Source organism: Haematobia irritans, chromosome 2 (genome assembly GCF_050003625.1).
Source record: "Haematobia irritans isolate KBUSLIRL chromosome 2, ASM5000362v1, whole genome shotgun sequence".
Taxonomy (NCBI): Eukaryota; Metazoa; Arthropoda; class Insecta; order Diptera; family Muscidae; genus Haematobia; species Haematobia irritans.
Window position 1 is genome coordinate 218,503,114 of NC_134398.1, and position 20,834 is coordinate 218,523,947.

Here is a 20,834-nt window from a genome sequence, read left to right on the forward strand (position 1 = left end):
TGTCTCGAAATTACCAAATTAAAGTTAATTCCAAAGATTTTGACTTTTATTAAAGACGATCCTACGAAATGTTTGAAAACTAAAGAGTGTGTGTGTGTGTGCATTGATGCAATTTTTTGTAAAATGATTTTATAATTTTCTGTTGATTGAAAAACAAATATATAAATTCACTTTGGTCTTTCTGATAAGAGAATTACTGTTGCGGTAAGCCCAAAGAATTCGTTATTATAACAGAAAAGTCAGATTTTTCAACTAATGAAGTTTGCTATTTAGCAAATAAAGCCAATTAAAAAATTAATTGATCCAATGAACAAATTAATTCATACTATTAATTTTTGTGATTGATTTTTGTTCCAATTAAAAAAAAATTGTTGAATCAATTAAATTTTTAATTGAATATTTTTTAAAATTCAATTAAGATTTTAATTGGAAAAATTTTCACGAAATTTTTTCTGTGTAGAATAATCCACCGGTTAGTTAAATTTTAGTATAGGATCAACTGCTTTATCGACAGCGCATTATGTCTCGAAATTACAAAATTAAAGTTAATTCCAAAGATTTTGACTTTTATTAAAGACGATCCAAGGAAATGTTTGAAAAGTGTGTGTGTGTATTGCATGGAATCAACTGCTTTATCGACGGTGCATTATGTCTCGAAATTACCAAATTAAAGTTAATTCCAAAGATTTTGACTTTTATTAAAGACGATCCTACGAAATTTTTGAAAAATAAAGAGTGTTTGTGTGTGTGCATTGATGCAAATTTTTGTAAAATGATTTTAAAATTTTCTGTTGATTGAAAAACAAATATATAAATTCACTTTGGTCTTTCTGATAAGAGAATTACTGTGTCAGTAAGCCCAAAAAATCGTTGTTATAATAGAAAAGTCAGATTTTTCAACTAATGAAGTTTGCTATTTAGCAAATAAAGCCAATTGAAAAATTTATTGATCCAATGAAAAAATTAACTCATACTATTAATTTTTGTGATTGATTTTTGTTCCAATTAAAAAAAATGTTGAATCAATTAAATTTTTAATTGAATATTTTTTAAAATTCAATTAAGATTTTAATTGGAAAATTTTTCACGAAATATTTTCTGTGTACAATAATTCACCGGTTAGTTACATTTTTGTATGGAATCAACTGCTTTATCGACAGCGCATTATGTCTCGAAATTACAAAATTAAAGTTAATTCCAAAGATTTTGACTTTTATTAAAGACGATCCAAGGAAATGTTTGAAAAGTGTGTGTGTGTATTGCATGGAATCAACTGCTTTATCGACGGTGCATTATGTCTCGAAATTACCAAATTAAAGTTAATTCCAAAGATTTTGACTTTTATTAAAGACGATCCTACGAAATTTTTGAAAAATAAAGAGTGTTTGTGTGTGTGCATTGATGCAAATTTTTGTAAAATGATTTTAAAATTTTCTGTTGATTGAAAAACAAATATATAAATTCACTTTGGTCTTTCTGATAAGAGAATTACTGTGTCAGTAAGCCCAAAAAATCGTTGTTATAATAGAAAAGTCAGATTTTTCAACTAATGAAGTTTGCTATTTAGCAAATAAAGCCAATTGAAAAATTTATTGATCCAATGAAAAAATTAACTCATACTATTAATTTTTGTGATTGATTTTTGTTCCAATTAAAAAAAATGTTGAATCAATTAAATTTTTAATTGAATATTTTTTAAAATTCAATTAAGATTTTAATTGGAAAATTTTTCACGAAATATTTTCACCGGTTAGTTACATTTTTGTATGGAATCAACTGCTTTATCGACGGCGCATTATGTCTCGAAATTACCAAATTAAAGTTAATTCCAAAGATTTTGACTTTTATTAAAGACGATCCTACGAAATGTTTGAAAAATAAAGTGTGTGTGTGTGTGCATTGATGCAAATTTTTGTAAAATGATTTTAAAATTTTCTGTTGATTGAAAAACAAATATATAAATTCACTTTGGTCTTTCTGATAAGAGAATTACTGTCGCAGTAAGCCCAAAAGATCGTTGTTATAAAAGAAAAGTCAGATTTTTCAACTACTAAAGTTTACTATTTTAGTAGCGAAAAAATAGTTAGCATATAAAGCCAATTAAAAAATTAATTGATCCAATGAAAATTTTAACTCATACTATTAATTTTTGTAATTGATATTTTCCCATTAAAAAAAGTTGTTGAATCAATTAAATTTTTAATTTAATATTTTTTAAAATTCAATTAAGATTTTAATTGGAAAAATTTTCACGAAATTTTTTCTGTGTAGAATAATCCACCGGTTAGTTAAATTTTTGTATAGGATCAACTGCTTTATCGACGGTGCATTATGTCTCGAAATTACCAAATTAAATTTAATTCCAAAGATTTTGACTTTTATTAAAGACGATCCAGGGAAATGTTTGAAAAGAGTATGTGTGTATTGATGCAATTTTTTTTAATGATTTTCAAAATCTTTAGATTCCTGGCAATATATTTTTATAGCAGATAAAATAATGAAAATTTCTTTCTATATTTTTCTCTCTCTTACAATAAGAGTTTAATTTTATTTCCATATAAATAAATGGTACATTCACATTAATATTGATTTTCAAAATTTCTATGTACTTCGATTTATTTCAATTAATTGTACATAACTGGATAAAGTGTAATCTATAAATTCATTATATTCGCAACTTCAAAGTTAAACAAATTACAAGTGTTCATTTGTGTGTGTGTGTGTGTGTGTTGAGTAAAAGAAATTAAAATTAGATTTACATAACGAGTATATCCCCATTTGATGATATTTTTAAAGAATCTTTTGCAAACAAAGGGTTCACTTTGGAACAGTATTAGCTCTCTCTTTCTCTCTCTCTCTATTTTAAGTGTGAGGAATCGATTTTCTTTTATTGTTTTGAAATTGATATATTTAATAAACATATTTCTAAATATATCTATATAAAGTTGAGATCATTTAATAATTCTATATATATATTTTTGTTTTCGTGAAAATTACTTAAAAAACACAATTGGAAAGAAATGGGCAATAAAATGTTATAACATTAAATTAATTTCTAGAAATATCACATACATATAATATAAAATCTTGTTTTTTTGTTTTATAAGGTAACAATTGAAATTAGTTCAATTTCTTCGATTACCTTTAGATAGTTTTTAAGTGCCAATATGTCATCTTATTGAGTTCCTCTAAAGACTTGTTTTTTTCTTATTATTCATTAGTCCTTTTGTATTTTTGTTGCTATGCCTCTTACCAATCACAGTAGGTTTGTTTTTTTATTTATTTTTAAATATTTTTATTTTTCTTTCAAAATAATTTGCTTGTGATCCTCTAGAGTTATATATGATTTAACATTCTATTGCCTCCTTTAAGTGCTGTGGTAATATAAAAATCCTGAAAGAATTTTAAAATTGGAATTAAAAAATTAAACAATTAATTGTGCAAATGTATACAAGGAGATTTCAAGCACTATGGAATTAAATATCGTTCAAATTATTTCTGCTTCATCGGAGACAAATTATGGTGTGGCTATTTGTCTCGAAAAGTTAAATAGCGACATTGGACCAATTATGTTCAAAGTTTTAGCAAAAATTCACAATAAACAATTATTAATAATTTTTTCTGATTTAAATCAATAATTTTGATTAATTGGCGCCCAAAATTATTCGAGATCAGTCGGCTTATTCGGCGGCGGAGTCGACTGGCAAAAAGTGGTCAGCGGCGGCGCGTCTCGGCGGCTTCATTCTCTGGCCACGGACAAATTTTGTCGATTAAAATTGGTTGTACAATTAATCTAAATATGTTGGCATTTTAAAAGCAGAGAATGAAGCAGTTGAGTCGTGCCGCCACCGAATACATCGACTATCTTAAATCAAATTTAGCCGTCATATAAATTAGCGTTATATAAATTATTTATAATTGTTGTATTCTATGCCAAAATTTTGAATCTCCTATCCACAATTATTCAATATCAATTTGCTATTATAATTTTGCAAAAATCTAGCTCAGGTGCAGAGAATGAAGCCGACCCATTTTTGTCAGCGGAAGCTGACACAAAATTTTTGCCTCCGGCGTTAAAAATTTGTCCATTCGGCGGCGGATAATTATTCATTAAAAATTTATTTGATATTATTCGAATGGTAATGAGATTAGATGTACAACCAATCTTACAAACAAATTTACAAATTTCATTCAAATTTTCTGAGCTAAATTTTTTCAAAATTGAAAATTTTTAAAAATTGTGGGTGCAAGGTTCAAAATTGTTGAAAAAAATACGACAATTACAAATACATTTTTATGATTTAAATCGCTAAGATGACATAAAGAAAACGTCTATAAAAAAGAATCGGCTTCATGACCAGAAAACAATCGCCGACACATTTATGTCGGAGACGGCTACGGGAAGCCCAAAATCCGCGACGGAATACCGTGACGACTAGCGGTGTGTCGCCAAATTAAAATCTATTCTAATTTCTTGGAGAAAATGGTATAGTGTTGCCATCGCTTATCAAAATTTTACTAGGCATTGTTGTTGCCTGACCACGTAGACAATCTTTTATCTTGAAATAACTCAACAATTAAAAAGATATTACATGTTTTCAATCATCTCCAATATTAAATAATGAAAAATCAATGCTTTATTGACATAAAAAAACACTCGGAAATAAGAAAATAGGATCATGATTTTTCAATATTTAATAAAGGAGTTAAATAAAAATATGTGATGTTTTGTTATTTGTTGAGTTATTTCGAGAAAAAAAGAATTTCCACATGACCAAGCAACAACAAATTCTTAGTGGTGAGTTAAAAACTTGATAATCGATGGCATTACTATATTATTTTCGGCCAAGGAATTATATTGAACGATTGCAGGTAGAATTGTACAATTATAATTTATGCGCCATCCGGACTATAAGTTTATCCTGACGGAATGTCTGTGTCAATAAAGAATCTTACAGTACGCTAAGAATTATCGGAGGTAAGTAAAATATAGATAAATGTGTTATCAATCCCAATAACAAGCTGCAGTATCAATTGTAGGGCTGTTGTTTTTTTTAGCACTGGATACCCTAAGCCGTGAAGGACTAAAAGAAAACAGAGAACTCGTTTATCCAGGACCATAGACCAAGAAAATATAGAGAAATACTTTGATAATTCACCATGGTTTTCCCAATAACAAGCTGCAGTATCAATTGTAGGGCTGTTTTTGTAGCACTGGATACCCTAAGCCGTGAAGGACTAAAAGAAAACAGAGAACTCGTTTATCCAGGACCATAGACCAAGAAAATATAGAGACATACTTTGATAATTCACCATGGTTTTGTTTATTTGCAGTGCGCAGTCATTTCATTCAATTGCGCAGTCAAGTGACTCAATTTTTTTTTTTTTGGAAAACGAGATTTACCGTACAAATCAGTCAATTTGCATTACAAAAAAGGTGTTGATGTATAAATTTTATATGCTTTTACAATATTTGGTGTTTCATCAAGAAAAAAAAGGAAAGAAAACAAATTAAATCAAAATTAAAAAATCACTCAATTGCAGACGTAAAAGAGTCCTCTACGTTGTGCAGACAAAATACAGCGCTGTGAATTCACTTGAGATGTCTATACCTTCCTTGGTCTATGTGATTATTTTTAAACAGCTGATGACAGTGTTGCATATTTTTTGGAGATGTCCTTGATAAAGGAGTACTCTGTTTTCTTTTAGTCCGTGACTGCTTAGGGTATCCAGTGCTAAAAGAAAACAGCCCTATATATAATGCGCTTTACAGACTATCAGTTATTCCGGACGACAGTGCTCGTGTCGAACATATCCCATATATTGTGCACAATATCAGTTAAGTCCGAAGGCATAATCGATACTGCTGCATGTTTATGGGATCGATAACATATTTACCGATTATTTAGTCATCGCCAACAAGTCGTATCGATCCGACACACTGTAAGATTCTTTACAAACACCAACATTCCGTCCGGAATAACTATTAGTCTGTAAAGCGCATAACTAAATAATAGATGACCCATCGGTGTCAAACGCGAATTAACAGTTCCCAAATTGAAGAATAAACAAAGAAAATAGGGGAAATTCCAAATTCTTTCTGATATTCGTTTTTACAATTTTCCTATTTTATTCACAATTTTAACATTTTTGATTTGTAATCAAATTAAATATTCAAAAGTTTATATTTGTACAAAAAATTGCTATCGAAACCGAGAAAATACAAAATTTAATTTTTAGGAAATTTCCTCTTTACGAAAAACACAAAACGAAATGTTAGCAAATTCATTTGGACTTCTTCAACATTTTCTGGTCGGAGAGCGATAGGTCTTCTAGTACTTAGTTATTTATTCTTCAACTTGGGAACTGTCAATCCGCGTTTGACACCGATGGGTCATCTATTATTTTAGTTATCCATGGTATGCACTCCATTCTCTTTCCATTTTTTCAGTATGCCCGGGGTTGAAGTCCCCAAACCTTGGTCCATAGTGAGTCTATTGAAATTTCCTTAAATACATTCAAATCTAATAATGACCAATGGTCAATATTCAATCGATAAATAGCAAATAACAATATCGAGAAATGCATTGGTACTTTCAAGAGTACATAGTTCCCATACATTGGGACTTACTTTTTGTAGATTTCGATTACCACTAGAAATAGCTTCTAATCCATAATTTTGTTTTTGTTTAAATACACAGCATCAATTCCATTAGGGGAGAATTATTCTAGAACAATTTTTGTGTGTGTGTGTTGACTTTGGCTGGAAATTTAGATGTCGTTGACTTGGTGTAGATTGTTGGTGAATGCTGCTGGCTGGGTAGAATATTGTTTAATGTTGAATTTTTCGTAATTGAATGAGAGTTGTTCCTGTTCATTGTTGTTGTTGTTGTTGTTGATATTTTATTGCATGATGATGGTTCATCTTTGTTGAAGATATTGATTTTTTGCGTTTTTTTGCCTCTGGTCGAGTCTGCTGTCGTTGTCAAACTTCAACCTCTTCCTGGATTGATCCAAAAAATCCTGCTGCTGTGGTTGTAATAGTAGTATTCCTTTGCGGAATATTATTGTTACATTGTATGGATAAATTGTTATTGTTGTTGCTGCTGTTGTTGTTGTTACTATTATTATTATTAGTTGCTGTAGTTGTTCTTGTTGTGGAAAATTTACTGTTGTTGTAATTTGATTTGGCGCTACATTACAAACTAACCTGCTGCATTTTATCAAAATCTAAACATGGCCTGTGCGGTCTTTGCAACCGCTGTGAATTGTGTGGTGTGCGCATGGGTCGGCGTCTAGGTGATATTGCACAATGGAAGAGTTTCGCCGGGGGACTAACCGATCGTACCTCAACATCGAGACCAGTCGTGGAGGCAGGACTACTGCGCGAACTATTAAAATGAAAATTATGCTTGGCTTGAGGTTGATAAATGTGATGACTGCTGGTCGAACCGCTCATTTTCATTTTGATAATGCTACTGCTGGTGATGCTACTATGATTGCCACCCCCGCCGCCGACGCCGCCCATGGCATCGGCATTATTTTCGGCATTTTCCTCTTCGGTGCCCATGGCACACGATGAGGAGTCGCCATTGTTGCCCAAGACACCTCCTCCACCGTTTTCATCATTAACACTATTATCACATAACTTAATATTTTCAATGCCGCAACGTGCCTCCTGTAAAATGAGTGGCGTTGTCGAGCGATACATGTGGCTGCGATTCGGCTTGAAAGCCTCCAAAGGCGGTGATGTGCGAAAGTTGACGGGCGTTAAGATCGGCTCCAGAAAATTTCGTAACTGAAATAGAGAGATAGAGCACAAAAATTGCATATTAGTAACTGGGGGTCATACATTTTCCCAAAAAATAACACTCACATCATCATCGGAACTATGTGCCAGTGATCGTTTACGATTTTCCACTAATGTTGAACTAGATCTTTTTAATGCCGCTGCTTCTCCCTGTAGCTCATCGGGATCCAATGATGAGGTGCCACGTTCTGATATCAGCGATGATGTACCGCGCGCTGTTGTCAGCACATTAGAGGCTGCCGCTTCAGCGGCTGCCACCGATGAGGGTCCATTGATAACTTCAAGCTCTTCTTCGGAACTATGCTGATCGTACTGAAGGTGGGATTTACACATCATCGCAGAAGATTCAGATGAACAAATTGTATCAGTCGGAGAGTTTGCATTTGTGCAGGAACTAAAACCTACAAAAACAATTATGACCATTAGGATCCTGAGTATAATTTTACACACACACAAAACAGAGCTATGTGGGTGATTCCATAAATACTTAGCCCTACTGCCTAATTTATGAGCATTTCATTATCGCTAATGTCGATATTTCAGGCAGATTTGTATTTGAACTTAGGCTTGTTAACAAGTTTTAACGTAGTCGCATGTATGTGTGTGAAAATAAATTATAATGGATCTCGTTATAAAATCACAAAATGAGCGCCCCCTATATGTCAAATTTGGAACTAAAGTTACATTATAATGGATTTATGGTCAAAAAATAATTGTAACAAAATGCACAAAACGCGCAAATTAGTTAAGATAATATATCAAATTGTATAATATAAGTCGAACTCTATCCAAAAAGGTGTTCCAATACTCCATAACAATCATTGGTATGGAGATATAGTACCTTTTATACCTTGTGTCTCAGAAAGCAAACAAACAAGTGTGGGCTGTCAAAACCTACGGGGACTGGAAGTAGAAATCGGGATCTACTCAAAAACACAAACCTTGTGTTCCAGACCCGTTGGGGAGCCGAGATATTGGTCACTTTGTGTTATGGGCCACTCATCCTGGAGAGAAATTTTCAAATTTAATCCAAATGGAAATATGTGGGCTGTCAAAACCTACGGGGAATGGAAGTAGAAATCGGGATCTACTCAAAAACACAAACCTTGTGTTCCAGACCCGCTGGGGAGCCGAGATATTGGCCACTTTGTGTTATGGGCCACTCATCCTGGAGAGAAATTTTCAAATTTCATCCAAATGGAAATATGTGGGCTGTCAAAACCTACGGGGAATGGAAGTAGAAATCGAGATCTACTCAAGCACATAACTCATGTGTTCCAGACCCGCTGGGGAGCCGAGATATTGGCCACTTTGTGTTATGGGCCACTCATCCTGGAGAGAAATTTTCAAATTTCATCCAAATGGAAATATGTGGGCTGACAAAACCAACGGGAAATGGAAGTAGAAATCTAGATCTACTCAAAAACACAAACCTTGTGTTCCAGACCCGTTGGGGACCCGAGATATTGTCCACTTTGTGTTATGGGCCACTCATCCTGGAAAGAAATTTTCAAATTTCATCCAAATGGAAATATGTGGGCTGACAAAACCAACGGGAAATGGAAGTAGAAATCTAGATCTACTCAAAAACACAAACCTTGTGTTCCAGACCCGCTGGGGAGCCGAGATATTGGCCACTTTGTGTTATGGGCCACTCATCCTGGAGAGAAATTTTCAAATTTCATCCAAATGGAAATATGTGGGCTGACAAAACCAACGGGAAATGGAAGTAGAAATCTAGATCTACTCAAAAACACAAACCTTGTGTTCCAGACCCGCTGGGGAGCCGAGATATTGGCCACTTTGTGTTATGGGCCACTCATCCTGGAAAGAAATTTTCAAATTTCATCCAAATGGAAATATGTGGGCTGACAAATCCAACGGGAAATGGAAGTAGAAATCTAGATCTACTCAAAAACACAAACCTTGTGTTCCAGACCCGCTGGGGAGCCGAGATATTGGCCACTTTGTGTTATGGGCCACTCATCCTGGAGAGAAATTTTCAAATTTCATCCAAATGGAAATATGTGGGCAGACAAAACCAACGGGAAATGGAAGTAGAAATCTAGATCTACTCAAAAACACAAACCTTGTGTTCCAGACCCGCTGGGGAGCCGAGATATTGGCCACTTTGTGTTATGGTCCATTCATCCTGGAGAGAAATTTTCAAATTTCATCCAAATGGAAATATGTGGGCTGACAAAACCAACGGGAAATGGAAGTAGAAACCGAGATCTACTCAAAAACACAAACCTTGTGTTCCAGACCCGTTGGGGACCCGAGATATTGTCCACTTTGTGTTATGGGCCACTCATCCTGGAAAGAAATTTTCAAATTTCATCCAAATGGAAATATGTGGGCTGACAAAACCAACGGGAAATGGAAGTAGAAATCTAGATCTACTCAAAAACACAAACCTTGTGTTCCAGACCCGCTGGGGAGCCGAGATATTGGCCACTTTGTGTTATGGGCCACTCATCCTGGAAAGAAATTTTCAAATTTCATCCAAATGGAAATATGTGGGCTGTCAAAACCTACGGGGAATGGAAGTAGAAATCGAGATCTACTCAAGCACATAACTCATGTGTTCCAGACCCGCTGGGGAGCCGAGATATTGGCCACTTTGTGTTATGGGCCACTCATCCTGGAGAGAAATTTTCAAATCTCATCCAAATGGAAATATGTGGGCTGACAAAACCAACGGGAAATGGAAGTAGAAATCTAGATCTACTCAAAAACACAAACCTTGTGTTCCAGACCCGCTGGGGAGCCGAGATATTGGCCACTTTGTGTTATGGGCCACTCATCCTGGAGAGAAATTTTCAAATTTCATCCAAATGGAAATATGTGGGCTGACAAAACCAACGGGAAATGGAAGTAGAAATCTAGATCTACTCAAAAACACAAACCTTGTGTTCCAGACCCGCTGGGGAGCCGAGATATTGGCCACTTTGTGTTATGGTCCACTCATCCTGGAGAGAAATTTTCAAATTTCATCCAAATGGAAATATGTGGGCTGACAAAACCAACGGGAAATGGAAGTAGAAACCGAGATCTACTCAAAAACACAAACCTTGTGTTCCAGACCCGTTGGGGACCCGAGATATTGTCCACTTTGTGTTATGGGCCACTCATCCTGGAAAGAAATTTTCAAATTTCATCCAAATGGAAATATGTGGGCTGACAAAACCAACGGGAAATGGAAGTAGAAATCTAGATCTACTCAAAAACACAAACCTTGTGTTCCAGACCCGCTGGGGAGCCGAGATATTGGCCACTTTGTGTTATGGGCCACTCATCCTGGAAAGAAATTTTCAAATTTCATCCAAATGGAAATATGTGGGCTGTCAAAACCTACGGGGAATGGAAGTAGAAATCCAGATCTACTCAAAAACACAAACCTTGTGTTCCAGACCCGCTGGGGAGCCGAGATATTGGCCACTTTGCGTTATGGGCCACTCATCCTGGAAAGAAATTTCCAAATTTTTTATTTAAAACGATATATTTTTATCTCCTTTACGTATTGTTTGTCAATATATTTTTTGTCTTTAGGTATTAATTACATATTGAGTTTATATATTCAATTCATTTATGAAATAAAAGGTTATTAAAAAGACAAAATAATTTACATATACCATAACAAAATTTCAAATTATATTTTTTATATATTCATTTGATCAATTTATAATATTGTATAATATTGTTAATGCGTAGTTAATGTAATATATTGAAATTGTTTCAAACTTTGAGTTTTTTAATTGTAATGCATGAGATCATACCAGAAATTTGGGTAAAATTGCTTAAAGCCAAGTACAGTCATATTAAGGTTTCTTAAATCGAAGTACAGTCTTATTAACTTTCTGAAATCGAAGTACTGTGTTATTGAATTATTTTCTCTTACGTTTTTAGAGTTTTTTGCTAAGAGCAACGACTAAACCAACAAGTGATGAAAAAAGAATTTCGAGCGAATGGAGAATATTGAACATTCCATAGACATTACAAATATATTTGGATACAATTAGAAATCATTCAATTAGTACGTAGCACCTGTCAAGAGGGGCATTTTACATCTGAAATGGCAAACGAATTTTGTATTTAAACGCGAAGTTTGACATTAAAATTGTAACCGTTAACAGTTATAAAAGTCTTATATTATATTTTTTGTAAATTCAAGCTCGAGAAATTGACCTCGAACTTGAATTTACAAAAAATATAACATAGGGGAATAAACAAAAAGGTCGGAAAAACAAAAACAACAAACGTAGTTATAAAAGTCAACCAATAAAAAAAATAGCAGATTCTAGTAGCCTGTAAATGATAGCCGCCCATAATTAAATTATATTATTATTTATTATTGCGCATGAAATACTAAAATTTACGTCGATTTTTTGTTGGAATGAATTTTAATATGTAAATTGCGTCGGAACCAATGGCATCTGAAGAAATCAAATGTTTTAAAGCGAATTCTAATTATATTATATTAATTAAATTAATAAAAAGTATAGATAGTGAAATAAACATTTACGCAGAAAAAAGTCGTTATAATTTTTTAACTGCATACCAGACTAATAATTTAGTTTTCAACAATATTTGTTATCTACGAAATTCTTGCGAACTAAAATGAACGAACAGACCGACGGATGAAGCTACGAACAAAACGAAACAAACGGACGGGTGTAGGAACAGACACCAACAGACGGATGAGTACAGGAATGAACACGAAGGGATTGATCGACGCAGGATGTGAAGTATTATGTAAAACCGAAAGAGTTCAAAGACTTTTACTATGTTCTATATCGGTTGAAGTGTAGCAGATTTCCAAAAAACTGAACCAAAATTATTAAATAACCAGATAGGTTTCTATAAGTTTAATTTTTCAACAAAATACACATTGAAATTCATTTTGAATTATATCCGACCCATAATTATATTTAAAACATCCCTCGCAAGATGGCCGCGAACATATAGAACAGACATATAGCGGACGATCTATGTCACATCCACAGTGCAGGCAAACTAGTTGCATGTTGTCGCAACACTCTTCCAATATGTTCTTTATTCTTTGCCTGTAGACGGAGGGATTTTCTAATTTTTCGCAGCTTCGATTATTTATAATCCGCTGCGCAAATTGGCATATGAATACTCCGCAGTTGAAACTGTCATTCTGCCTATCGTGACTTATGTCCTTATATTGCCAAGATTTCTCATCGCATTTGGTTTTAAATATATCCAACATTTTTGTGCTTCCATGAGCATCTTCTCCTAAAGGGTCCAAGTAAGAAAATGAAAGGTTCTCCACATTTAAAAAAACTAAAGTGAAATGGTAATCGTTTAAAATTGGAATAAATATAAACTTATATTTTTGTAGAATAGTTGTGTCAAAGTTCATGGTTTTATAAAAAATTGCACAACCTTCTTCACACGTTGTGGTATAAAAAGTGCTTTCTTTTTTGGATATCTTTATCAAAATTGCTATATATATATCTACCACATTGTTATATAGACGTTGTTTTGCATCTAAACTTTGAAATTCGTTGGCATCAACAGTGGGGACAAAATATATATTGTAATTTAAGTACTTAAAAATCTCTGAAAATTTTAGTAAAACAAATCTTTTAGATTTAAGTTTTCGTGGGAGCAATTGGTGCTTTCGCACCAAATTCTGGAGATTTACGTTTTTTAACTTTTGCTTATTTTTTTTTGGAGTCCTTTTCCAATTGTCCTCGTCAAGAGGTTTTTGAACTATAGAATTTTTTATCTTTCTATCAGTATGATCTGGTTTCAAATACTCATCTTCTATTTCATTTAACCGGGCATCGATATATATTTTGGAGCGTCTGACATATTCACTTGCTCTAACATTGGAGACTCCTTCTAAAACCACATTTTTTAAAATATTAAAATAACCTTCTACAGGCGCATTAGATATTGTTTTCAATGCCTTACTATTTTTGGGTTCTAAAAAGTGTCCCATTAAATTGGTCCACAAGGGTACATATGCAACATATTTATTTAATAAAAGTAGTGCAAATTTTTCGTGAAAATATATATTTTTGTCCCCTATATTTTCGGTTTCATTTTTAACTTTACAGAAAATGGAATTCCCACGCTTGTAAAATGGGCTTTTTGTATACGTAGATGTAAGTGGTGTTTTATCTTCAAAATTTTGAATTTCATGCATTTTTACATCATTTGTTTCCATAGAATCCCCTTCCAAAATTTCAATGGAGTTTTTCACCGAGTTGGTCGCTTTTTTATTTAATAATATAACAAACATGTTCTTTATCCATTCGAAAAAATCGTCCAATTTGCTAATTTGTGCAGCTGCCATTATTTGGTTCTTTAAAAAGTACTTGGCCTTATCTTCCAGATTGGTGGCGTTGACATCTTTATAGACAATTTTCGCAAAATGACAATAGCAAACTTGAATAACCACCAATTTGAATATTTTTTTCTTTTTACATATTCTGTAGCAACTGTCGAGATATTGATCCATGTTTATTATATTATTTTCCGAGTTAAATACTTTTATAACAGCATTTATAATGGCTTTACTCCAGTCTGAGCAGATGCGCTTTGCTATTGGCCACTTAATGCTTTCTTTGATGCAAAAATCCCGAATGAACATCAAAAACCTTTCAATGTCGCCGGTGTAGTGGCTACACAGAAAGGCTTCTGCCACGGGGAACAATATGCCGCCATTTCTTCCTCCATTGTCACATACATGTGCCACAATGCTGTAACAGAATGTTCTTTTAGTTCTTTTTTCAAATTTTTTCATAACGTTTCCTGTGGCGTCAATAAACAAAGTATTTCTGCTCAGTTTTAGAATTTTTTGTTTTTCCGCCTTCAAAATTTCTATTTGCCTTCTGCAGAAGAGATACACCTCTTGAGGCAGTGCTACGTGCTGTATAAATGTATTCCAATTTTTGTCCAAATACATTTTAATTAAGTCTATGGAAGTGTTCGAGTCTCTGTCCAGTTTTCTCATCTCTTCCGCTTTCAATTTTCTGGCTGCAGCACGGGAGAGAACTGCTTCATTATTACCGTAGTTAAGCAACAGTTTTGATCGCTTTGCAAGCTTAATATCTCGCCAATTCGAAGCCTTTTGATGTCGAACTATTTGCTTTTCAAAATTCCTTCCTTTACCGCGTAGTTGGAGACGTTTTAGCTTTTTGGGATGCACAATTTTTGTTTTAGTTGAAAAAACGTGTGCCTCGAAATTGTTTTCAGAAGATATTAACTTAAATTTATATTTGCCACAGCCTGAGGTTGCGTACAAACATTTTGCATATAACGTCAAAATATTTCGTGTTTTATTTAAACTAAATGTATAATAGTTAATGCCACAAACGTTATTTATTTGAGCAAACTTACGTCTCATTAAATCTTGAATATACGATAAAGACTTACTGTCGATGCCTTCGCCCATCCTCGCTTTAAAAAAATTAATTTCATTTTTTGAAAAAATTAAATCTTTCTCATACTTTACATAAATTTCTTTATCAGAGGATTTTGAATTTATAACATCTTTCATTATTACTGGTTGGTTCGGAACTTTACTCAGAGTTATAGCGTTTCGCAACGCAACAAATTCCAAAAACGTAGGAGATTCAGACCATCTTGAAATTTCGATGGCGGTATCTTCTTTTATTAAACTATTTTCTGGTGTCTGTTCATTTGGACAATTATCTAGTATTATTTTGCTGATCTTATGAAAATCCTCTACTAGATCTATGTCCATAATAACACAATTATCTTCATATTTATATTCCTGCAGTTCCTTTTCTGACAATGCAACTTCAGAAATTTTGTCTGCTTTATACTCATTATTGATATCTAAATCTATAATATCAAAAATTTTTTCATGTGATTGAGATTGATCATTGCTAATATTCATATAATCTTCGAGTGCAATTTTGGTTGATTGCAATTTTTCTTGATTGCTTTTAGAACATATGTTTCCACCTTCTAATTCCACTACAGTTTTATTTGCAACATCATTTTCATCGTCATTCTTTGTAGAAGAGAGTGGTATAGAATTGTTAAAGCCATATGCTTCTGAATCAGTGCCAAATAGTAGAGAATTGATATACCCTATATTTATATTATCAAATGAGAATTCCATTGGTACATCAATTTCGGAAACGTTTGAAACACTTTTTCGGTTCTCAAATCCAACAGCTATTTCTAATATCTCCATCATTTCGTCAAAAATTTCTCTTATATCCCCTTTTTTACACAATTCTCTGAATTGTTGCACTACATTTACGAAGTTCATACGGCTCTCTTCCTATATTAATGTAAAACAAAAGAAAAAATAATTGTACTAAGTTTAAAGCATGAATGCAAAAAATAAACTTGTTCAATACAAATTAATTGAAATATTAATTGATCCAACTTAAAATCTTAAAATCTTAGTGCATACTAATCAAATTCAAAATATTTCAGAAAGCGGAAATTTGAAAAATATTTTCCGAGTGAGGCCACTGTGCCAAAACCCTTCGGGGTTCCAAAACCAAACTACCACCATTGGATAGGTCTTAGTGTATGTTAAGCAATAAATTTGGTCATAAAGGCTTTGTTTTCGATACTTGAAATTTTAAATATATTAAAATTTGTATGGAGATTTACTGATTTTTTTTTACAAAATTTAAGAAAACAAGTGCATATTAGGAGCCTTTTTCTATATGTCGATCAAGCTCTGTCGATTGAATGAAATTCAAACAAACAGCTCAATTTACAACCAAAAATCAGGTGTTTCTGGGGTTTTCAGTCTATCGACAGGCTCAAAGTCAATTTTTGCAATTGAAATATTAACATTTTAAACTAACCCAACAAACACAAGGATGAGTTTTTTTCAGAGGTAACATCATATTAATTTGATCGTGAATCTCATCTTCAACATTAATTCAAATGGCCCTGCAAATTGCTTGCCTTCAACAAATTTCCAACAGGTTTGAAGCACTAAAATTAAATTTAGTTTGAAAAGTTGTTAAATTGTTTAAATTTTCAACGATCGATATCTTGAAAACTAAATCTTTTTGACTAAAATGGTAACTATGTATGCTTTAAAATACACCATTTTTGCCCAACAAGCAATTGTTTTGTTAAATTGTATAAAAATACGGCAATTAAAAAAATCAAAATATATATGACCTGTTCCTGTATATCGAACGAAAGCTTTCTTTCCTTTACCAAACGAAAGAAAATTGATTTTTGCTGTTTTATTCCGATAGGCAAGTCACTTCATATTCTGTTGTCGAGCAATAAACGAACATATATATATACTATTACCCATCAAGTTATAATAAAATTTGCAACAAATATGTATAGTTTTATGCCTTGTTGTACTGATTTAATTTTCACTTTAGCGGCTAAACTCGAACTTAATACTCACCTTATGAGTATAACGATACGTCATACGTCGCCGTTACGTTACATCGACGAAAGATTTTTATTGCACTTAACTTTAAAGAAGAAAAAAAAAAAAAAAAAAAAAAAGAAAGTGACGTTTGCACATTTTTTTGTAAGAAAACAAACAAACAATCCATCAGAACATTTAATTGGATTTAAATTTTGGTTTGGAACGCGCAATTAGAAAGTCTGAAAAGGCGGGGGGGGAAATAACTATTTGACAATCTATTGAAGGTTTTGTATGATCATCAAAGAAGAATTTTTGTATATGGTCCACCATCCCCAAAGTTTGGTTCTTGGAGAAGCCTTAGAAACGGTGATCGCATATCCATACCGCCAAGACTGGTTAAAGAGACACGAGTGGACGACCCTTCACCAGAAGTGACGGACTACAAATGGTCGCACAAACATTGGTTACGTAACAAATCAAAGAAATGGATACAAGTTATCTTTGAAATTATTGAAGATGACAAGCCGGTATCATTGAAAAACAATGCATTTTACTGACTTTGTTGACTAAGCAGTTTTCCACGGTGATCATCTAATTTTGAGAAGGCTGACTTATATAGCCACACCAAACGGCTATTGGCTAAATGGGGTGTGCTGTTCTTTAGTACATCTGGTATTTTGTATGAAACTATATTTACATTGCGTTATATATTAGTGTCATAATATCATGCCAAGAAATATTTCCGTGTTCGTGACGGCAAAGTTGCGCTAAAGACTTTCATGTTAGCAGTTGCCGATGGCTATATATACCCCCTGTTATGGTTTACGAATTCGCAAAATTTTCCTCTATTGTTTTTACATATTGTTCCTATGGATAAGGAAATTCAATGGAAGAAATATGAAGTGGTTCACAAGTTATTTACAGATAAAAAATTTGCGTTTTGCGAATTCGTAAATTAGAACATGTGGGATAGTTTTATGTATGATTTAAATTCCTAAATTTTAGTTTATTTTAATAAGTAAAGCAACTTTATTATTTTGTTTAGACCAAATTTTAGTCGATTTAATTAAAAAATAGTAAGCGGCACTAAAACTATTCATATTCATAAATAAATATCTCAATAACGCTACAAAAAAAGGAAACTGTTCGTTTTGTGTCCGGAAGGGGTGCAAAGTTGGCGTAGAAGCGATGGATTTAAGATGGGCATGTCATAGGAAGGATGCCCACCATTTCAACAACCGTTGCATTGAATTTGCATCACTTTTTAAGGTTAAGTTTTGATGTGAATTAAAAATGTTTGTGATATTTTCTCAAATAAATAATGGGAAAGAGGAAAGTTTGACCTAAAATATTTTCAAAAATTTGCAAATTTTTCTAAAACGGAATTAGCATTTTTCGACATAATTTAAATAATTTTCTGTATGTCGAACGAAAACCCCGTCGAATGAAAAGTAGTCACTAGAATACGAATCAATTTGGGTTTAATTTTATTTCTGTAGAAAAGTTTGAAAATGTCCTATTTTTATTTGATAAGAAATTTTGGCAAATTGTATTCCTATAGGAAAAATTGTATTCTTATGGAAAATTTTGCCGACAATTGATTTTATCAAAATTTTATTTCCTAGTAGATTTTATTTTTATAAAACATTTTGACATTTTATTTCTATAGAAAATTTATTTCAGTTTATTTCAATAGAAAATTTATGAAGACGTGCCTCTTTGTAAAGGGTTTTGGCACAGTGGCCTCATTTGTGAAAATTCCCCGGAAAATATATTTCAAATTGCCGCTTTCTGAAATACTTTTCTAATAAAATATTTCGAATTTGAATATGTTTACATTTTAGTGTTTTTTTCTTCACATTGAAAATTATTGAATAAAAATTAGAGGGTTGGTGATATAGTTTGTCTTTTTCTCTCACATCACATATAAAGTACTCATTAGATGTTCACATGCTAATTCGTATAAAAAGTTAATTGTATCGAGCGAGACAGGTATACATTATATTAGACATATGGCTATCAGTATTGCCAAGTTGCAAATTTTACGATTTATGACAATTCATGAAACACCGCATATATAGATGATATTAAAGGTTGAATTACACACCATGCGTCAATCCGTGCGTTGATGGAAGGGTTGATTTTTTCTGTTTGCGGCAGCCTATTCGAGCTTTTGATTTCAAAGAGAAATTTCAACTCTTCAATCATCGGACGCATTGTACGCATTGAATGCATGGTATGTAATTCTACCTTAAGTTTGTGAAACACTACGTGTGGATTGGTTTACAAAAAGTTCTGATATAACGTTTCCACTATGCATTGTGAATGTGTTTAACTTACAAAATACATACAGTTTATAAATAATTATAGTTGAAATCAATTGATATTACATGTCAATGCATTGAAATAAAGTCAATTTTTTAAATTTTTTACTACAGGTTGGTACCTTTTCAGTTCATATGCTGAAATCCAGCTCATTTCCACGGATACTTTTTTAAATCTATTGATTTCAAATCCTTAATTTAGAATTAAGGTGGAAACCCCGTAAAAAAGTACCTCCCTTGAAATTAACTATTTCGAATATGCACTCTAATACGATTTTTTAAAAATTATACTTACAATGCGTTTCATGACAGTATATGCTTTTTTAACGTTGGTTATATTTTTATCAGAAAATCCCTTGTTGCCCAATCGCTTGCGAGCAAGTTTACACTTTTTGAAATATATTTTAAAGTAACAATTGTCTTTCCATTTACAAAAGTTAGCTAATGAGATTTGTTTTGTTTCTTTCATATTTAGATAAAATATTTGAGTAAAAAACTTAAAGTATGTTCTAACATCCATGTTTATTGCTTTTTTAAAAACTGGTTTTGTAAGTTACACCGATCACTGCCTAAAACTTAATGTTTCGTAAAATTTGCTAGCTTTCATTTAGTTGAAAAAAGCGTTGATACATTTCATCGGAAAATGCGTGCTGCTCTGAATTTTCTCAGAAAATCATCAACAGTGCAACCAAATTCCAAAGCAACTCTTGAACACAGGGTGTTGAGTAGATATTGATTTCTACTAGAGGCATGCACGTGAGTAATATTTTGCTCACGATCACGCACAAAAATAAAATTTGTCCTCACGCACATTTACGCATGAAAATCTTTTAAATGTCGTGAGTCACTAAAAATATTGTGATTCACGGTTAATTTTATGAATAATTTACCTATAGAGCCTGACTGAAAACATGAGCATGATTAAAATCGAGAGCGTTATAAAACTCTTAACACCTAGGATGTCACTAAAATTATAAATGAATTTAACTCCTAAGAATTTGTTGTTCGTAATCGAGATTATTTTCGTGAGCGTGTTTTTCCGAAATTCATTATTCCCGCACGCTCACGAAGACATTATTTGCGTGAATCACGCTCACTCACGCCGTTACCGTCAGAGTGAGTCACGACAATTTCGTGTCACGTGCACACCTCTAATTTCCCCGCTGGTTTTGTCAGCCCACATATTTCCATTTGGATGAGATTTGAAAATTTCTCTCCAGGATGAGTGGCCCATAACACAAAGTGGCCAATATCTCGGCTCCCCAGCGGGTCTGGAACACAAGGTTTGTGTTTTTGAGTAGATCTAGATTTCTACTTCCATTTCCCGTTGGTT

At 32.9% G+C, this 20,834-nt stretch overlaps 1 protein-coding gene across 5 annotated transcripts in view; it reads right to left on the reverse strand.

Moving 5' to 3' along the window:
* Positions 1 to 2,585: 2,585 nt before the first annotated feature.
* Positions 2,586 to 20,834, reverse strand: part of Reph (Regulator of eph expression) — a 95,750-nt gene continuing 77,501 nt past the window's right edge. For all 5 annotated transcript variants that reach the window (XM_075297450.1, XM_075297448.1, XM_075297447.1 and 2 more), the window contains 3 exons: positions 7,877 to 8,211; positions 6,632 to 7,798; positions 2,586 to 3,393 (listed from right to left, as the gene is read on the reverse strand). In XM_075297450.1, coding sequence (XP_075153565.1) covers positions 7,199 to 7,798; positions 7,877 to 8,211 — 935 coding nt within the window. In that variant the 3' untranslated portion in view covers positions 2,586 to 3,393; positions 6,632 to 7,198. The remainder of the gene's footprint in view (positions 3,394 to 6,631; positions 7,799 to 7,876; positions 8,212 to 20,834) is intronic.